Source organism: Dioscorea cayenensis, chromosome 12 (assembly GCF_009730915.1).
Source record: "Dioscorea cayenensis subsp. rotundata cultivar TDr96_F1 chromosome 12, TDr96_F1_v2_PseudoChromosome.rev07_lg8_w22 25.fasta, whole genome shotgun sequence".
Taxonomy (NCBI): Eukaryota; Viridiplantae; Streptophyta; class Magnoliopsida; order Dioscoreales; family Dioscoreaceae; genus Dioscorea; species Dioscorea cayenensis.
Genome location: NC_052482.1, coordinates 15,769,576 through 15,776,135, shown reverse-complemented (window position 1 = coordinate 15,776,135; position 6,560 = coordinate 15,769,576). Strand labels below are relative to the sequence as shown.

Below are 6,560 nucleotides of genomic sequence, written 5' to 3'. Positions count from 1 at the left end.
ACGTGCACACAACAACAATAAACCAATAAATACCTAGCGCATAGCAATTTGATGTTTAAGAAAAAAATACAAAAATGTTTAGTTCATGAAATCTGACATTATTGTTAAGAATAGAATTACTAAAGGTACCCAAATCATATTAATTGATGGGAATATGTGCTATTTTTGTTTACTTGACAATGTAGTTTAGTAGTTGGAATATAATATTATCATATTTAGTTAATTGAGAATCTTACATTACCAATTTCTATTTTACCAAATACCCATATCTTAATAGTTGTTAAATATATCAAACGTCATAACATTTTAATACAAATATCAAAGTTGTTTATCATGTATTATATATATATATCTATAAATCTATGTTGAATCATTTGTTTATTAGATCTCAGCTAGCTAACTATCTATTAAAATTTAAAACTAAGTTAATTACATCCAAATTAAAAAAAAAAAGGAGAAGGATTTTGAATTTTTGACTTATCTCTCATTGATCATTTGCCGTCAATATATATAAGCAATAATATACAACAGATTTACATTGAAGGGCTGAAAGTTAGGAAGAAAAGTTACAGGATGGAATCGATGAAAGTTGGCTAAAATAAGGGAAACAAAATAGGTAACGTTGGCTAAAATAAAGGAAACAAAATAGGAAAACTAATTTCTGTTACAACACCCATATGAATCATTCAACACCCCCCCTCAAGGTGGAGTGGGATTGGAAATGTCGATCACGCCCAACTTGGGAAGGAAACGATTGATGTTATCACCACCAAGTGGTTTGGTGAAGATGTCCGTAAGTTGATCGAAGGAGCGTAGGTAAGAGGGAGAGATGAGGCCGGAGAGTATTTTTTTCACGAACGAAGTGGCAATCTATTTCAATGTGTTTGGTACGTTCATAAAAACCAAATTATGAGTGATGTGAAGAGCTTCCTGATTGTCACAATATACTGGAATCAACGTGCGTGGTGGAAAACCGAGATCAAGTAGGAGTGCATGGAGCCACTGGAGTTCAGATGTAAGAGCGGCAAGCGAACGATATTCAGCTTCCGCTGAGGATCGAGAGACGGTTGGTTGCTTTATTGTTTTCCATGAGATGGGACAAGAGCCAAGCATAGTGAGGTAACCAGTGGTAGAATGTCGCGTAATAGGACATCCTACCCAATTTGAGTCGTAGAAACCCACGAGTTGTAAGGAACTCGTGGCAGGGAGGAGAAGACCTTTACCAACTGAACCTTTCAGATAACATAGGACTTTGTGAGCCGCGTCTAGATGTGATGAGTGGGGATTTTGCATGAATTGATTAAGTGTGTTCACTACAAATTGGATATCCGGACGGGTGACCGTCAAATATAGGAGACGACCAATTAAGCGGCGATAAATGGCAGGATTAGGTAGGGGAGTGCCACTATTATTATGGAGGTTTAGGTTTTGATCTATTGGGAAAGAGGAAAGACTTCAACCTAGCATGCCAGAGTCAGTGAGGATGTCAAGGATATATTTCCGTTGACAGAGGAATCGGCCATTTTTGGAGTGAGAAACCTCAATGCCGAGAAAATAATGAAGGCTACCAAGGTCTTTGATTGAAAAAGAACGAGCGATAAAAAGTTTAGTTTTGGTAATAGAGAGTCGTTGTTTCCAGTAACGATGATATCATCAACATAAACGAGGACGAAAATAGAGGAATGGCCAGAGGTATAGATGAAGAGACTATGGTCTGAGGCCGATTGATGAAAACCATGATAAATGAGAATAGAGGATAGTTTATAGAACCATTGACGTGAGGCTTGTTTAAGACCATAAAGTGATTTTTGTAATTTACAAACCCAACTATCATGGGAATGAGAAAGACTAGGTAATTGCATGTAAATTTCTTCAATGAGATCACCTTGTAGAAAAGCATTATTGACGTCGAGTTGATGAATTGACCAATTTTGGACAGAAGCAATGGAAAGGAAAACACGGACGGTGACAAGTTTTGCGACAGGGGAAAATGTTTCGTGGTAATCAATACCATCCTGTTGCGTGTATCCTTTCGCACATAAGCGTGCTTTGTAACGCTCAATGGAGCCATCTGGAACAAATTTGATTTTATATACCCATTTACAACCAATAGCTGTTTTACCGGGCAGTAAAGGACACTATATCCAAGTGTTATTGGCAGAAAGAGCATGTAGTTCAGCGGCCATGGCATCACGCCACTCAACGATTTTGGCTGCCTGAGAATATGTCTGGGGCTCAGTATAATCAAGGACTTTAGATAGAAAAATACGATGATGAGGACTGAATGTGCGGAAGGATAAATAATCATGTAAGGGAAAGGATAAATAAGAAGCAACACCACATACATAGTCGCTCAGATGAGACTGTGGGCAACGATTATGTTGGGGGCGTTCATGTGAAATTTGAGTGACGGAGTCGGTAGGTGATGATACAGTGTCACCAAAAGGAGAGGCGCTACCCGATTGGGCAGCGTTGATGTCAGAAGAAACGATTATATGTTCTTCATCGATTGGCATGATTGAGAGATCAACCGGACTAGTGGACGTGGGTTTGTCACGATATGGAAAAATATTTTCGTGAAATACGACATCCCACGAGACATGAGTTTGCTCAGTGGAAGGATCGTAGATGCGATATCCTTTTTGACCATAAGGATATCCCACAAAAATGTGAGATTTGGCACGGGCGTCAAACTTATGATGGATGTGCATGTTTTTGGAAAGCATAAATAACCAAAAACGCTGAGGGAAGAATAAGATGGAATTTTTTTGAAAAGGATCTCATGAGGGGATTTGAAATTGAGAATCGGTACTAGCATCTTGTTGATGAGGTAGGTAGCAGTGAGGATGCACTCACCCCAAAATGACAGCGGAAGATTCGCTTGAAAGCGAAGGGCTCGCGCAACGTCGAGTAAATGATGATGTTTACGTTCCACGACTCCATTTTGTTGTGGTGTGAATATACAAGAGCGTTGGTGGATAATTCCATTGTTGTGAAACCATTGTTTAAATTTATTTGAGAGGAATTCGGTTCCATTGTCGGAACATACAAATTGTATTTGGGGAATGAAAATGCCACCATTACCGGTGTGAATATTTGATATTGGATATTTGAATTGACATTGGATTTGATTAACGAAATGCATTGTCATATCAAAGGTTTGTGATTTATTATTCATTAAATAAACCCAAGTACATCTAGAGTAATCACCGATAATGGTAAGGAAGAAACGTGATCCATTCATAGACGGGATTGAAAATGGTCTCCAAATATCTAGATGAATTAATTAAAAACATCTAGTAGAACAAGAATTACTTAGAGGAAATGAATTACGAGATTGTTTTGCTTGAGGACAAACATCGAATGAAACTTTTATTTGCAACAATATCGGGAAATTTTGTAACTAGAAAATTTAATCTAGCATTACAAGGATGTCCAAGGCGTGAATACCATAGGTTGAAATTATTCACGGGTGGACAATAAAATGCTAAAATTGACGCGGGAACAGCGTCCAAGTAGAAAAGGCCATGTAGCAGTTTACCCCGACCAATATCCTTCTTCGTTAAACGGTCCTGAAACATACACCTTGTAGGAGAGAATATGATTTCACAAGTTAGTTGTTGTGTAAGTTGTGAGATTGATAGAAGATTGAATTTGAATGAAGGAATAAAATAACAATCTTTGAGAATGAGTGTGGGAGAGCACTCAACAGTACCAATATGAGTGACGGTTATGAGTGAACCGTCAGGAAGTTGTACATATAGAGTTTTTGTTAATGGAATATATGAGGAAAATAAAGACAATGAATTGCAAATATGATTTGATGCACCGGAATCTATTATCCAACAAGGTGAGGATGAGAAAGAGAGAACAGTACCTACGAGATTGGCTGAGTCATTGCTGGACCCATCCTTGGCAAGCAGCGCCATGAGTTTGTTGTATTGTCCTGGCGTAAGTTGATTGAATGAAGGAGAAGCAGAGTTTGACTTAGCCCCGTTGTCGGGTTTTCGCTGTTGCTTGTCAGGAAAACCATGGATTTGATAACAAGTCGCTTGGGTGTTGCCATGACGATTATAATGTTAGCAGAAAGGTCGTGGTCGCTTCCCGGAAGGACGATTGAATGGTGCTTGTGCCTTGGATGTTTGGAGAGCAGCAGCTTCAACGGATGGGACATTCTGGAGATTGAGTTCCTTATGTTTTTCTTCTTGTCGGACAAGGTTGTAGATGCGCTGGATGGATGGGAACGGTTCCATGAGTAGAATCTGGCTGCGCACCACCGAGTAGTTGTCTTGGAGTCCTTGGAGGAATTCCATGGCTCGATCATGATGTTGTTGATCGAGGACAAACTTAGCATTACCACATATTCATGGTGTGATAGGAAGGATACTGCTCAACTCATCCCAAAGTAATTTAAGTTGGGTAAAATAAAGTGAAATCGTCATTCCCTCTTGTTTGAGGGCAGAGATAGAACGCTTGAGTTGGTAAATTTTTGGCACGTTTGACTGAGAGAAGCTCTCGTTAAGGTCGTTCCATATTTGACTTGCGGTTTCAGGATACAAGATGCTAGGACGAATCTCTAGAGAGATGGAGTTAAGGATCCAACTGCTAACAAGATCGTTGCAGCGTCCCCAATTGTTAATCAAGACTGCATCGGTCGATTTCGAGAGGGATCCATCGACAAATCCGAATTTACTCTTGGCTCGCAGCGCCAAAGTCATAGCACGACTCCAGGAGGCATGGTTATCTCCGGTGAGAAAGGGCTGGACAAGGACAGCTGTGGGATTGTTGGAGTGGTGGATCGCATACGGATCGGAATGAAGCAGCGATGAGGAAGGCTCGGAGCTAGAAATTCCACCAGTCATGGCTGAATGCTCTGATACCATAAAAAAAAGGAGAAGGATTTTGATTTTTTGACTGATCTCTCATTGATCATTTGTCGTCAATATATATAGAAAATAATATACAACAGATTTACATTGAAGGGCTGAAAGTTAGGAAGAAAAGTTACAGGATGGAATCTAGGAAAGTTGGCTAAAATATAGGAAACAAAATAGGTAACATTGGCTAAAATAAAGGAAACAAAATAGAAAAACTAATTTCTGTTACAAAACCCATATGAATCATTCAACACAAATTAAAGATTGTGATATATTTTCTAGAGCTTACTGTTTGGAATAACAATTCTTGAATGCTAGGGTTTGGAAGAAAAAACAGAAAATATCTTATGTTCTAATTTTTTAGCAAGCTGATATTTTTAAAATTTTAATGAATTTAAAGGTTATTTTAGTCTACAATGATAAAATAATGAGGGTATAACTGGAAAAACCTTCACATTCTATCCCAAATATTAGATTACCTCTTATTTAACTAGGAATCATATTATCAATAATGTTTCTAAACTTAATGGAATACAAGAAAGTAGTATTCCCATTTTAAGTAACCAAATAAGACAATCTTATCAGGTTTAGATTCGGAAAGAAATATGATATTATCCCCAACTAATGCCACCTTACGGATATCATATCTGCAAGTATGTATAAGTGTCAACCTGGTCGTGCTAGCCCTGGCATAGCATTACCTGGTACGATGCAGGTCGTTCCTGACCCAAAACTCCAAGATGTGAGGGGCCTCCTACAGGCCTTGCTGACCCGACACGTGGGCTAGCATGGCATATCCCGTGTGCTAGGCATAGCGCCTAGCTCATTTTAACCATTGCTGCAAAACCTACTAGGTTTTTTTAATTTTTTTTTAAAGTGTAAAATGGCATCTTTAACCCTTCCAACAACTATATAAAATAGCTAGTTTTGAGGGTATTTTAGTTTTAGGGGGTAAAAAGAATTCTTTATCACTCCCAACTATTATAAATGGCTATTTTATAGGGGTATTTTCGGAATAAAAGTTCTTAAAAAACCTAAAAATACCCCCATAAAACACCAAGAATTTCTCCACACCAAATTACATACTTTTACTCTAATTCCAAAGCATTCAAGCTCTTTTAACTCTCAACATCCTCCAGTTCAAGATTTAAAGATTACTAGTTTTGGCTCAAAGTTCTTTATCATTTCCTCTACTATATTTGAAAAAAAATTGGGTACTCAATCTACGACTTCAACTAATCTTAAAGCAACTACAGTAACCCTAAACTTTACTTTTAATTTTGCGTAATAGCTGGTTTGCCCAACTTTCCTTTTGATAATGCTATATTTTATGTTTACAAAAATACCCCATGAGTTTTGCTAATTTTGATGCTGAACCTCTTTTTAGATCCCTTAATATGAGACCTTCTATAGTTGGCCTCAGTCAAGCACAAGAACATGAACTTCAATATATAGCAATTTTATGACATTGTTGATTTTTTTTTAAAATAAATAGGACTCATATAGTTTGTAGAAAATGATCTTCTCAAACTTCAGGGGGAATGAGACATTAAAAAGGCATGCAGCATGTCGCAAGCCAACATGATCCTTTCCAAACATAAATTAGTTTTACAGGTTTGGGTATTTAAAAATTTGATTTTAATAACATACAAGAAAAAAAAAGTTACAAATTAAATTTATTAT

At 37.7% G+C, this 6,560-nt stretch overlaps 1 protein-coding gene across 1 annotated transcript; it reads right to left on the bottom strand.

Moving 5' to 3' along the window:
* Window positions 1-4,364: 4,364 nt before the first annotated feature.
* On the bottom strand, window positions 4,365-4,862 carry LOC120273204. The gene has a single exon (XM_039279838.1). It carries the CDS (start codon window positions 4,860-4,862, stop codon window positions 4,365-4,367), a length of 498 nt encoding a protein of 165 aa, XP_039135772.1.
* Window positions 4,863-6,560: the final 1,698 nt, after the last annotated feature.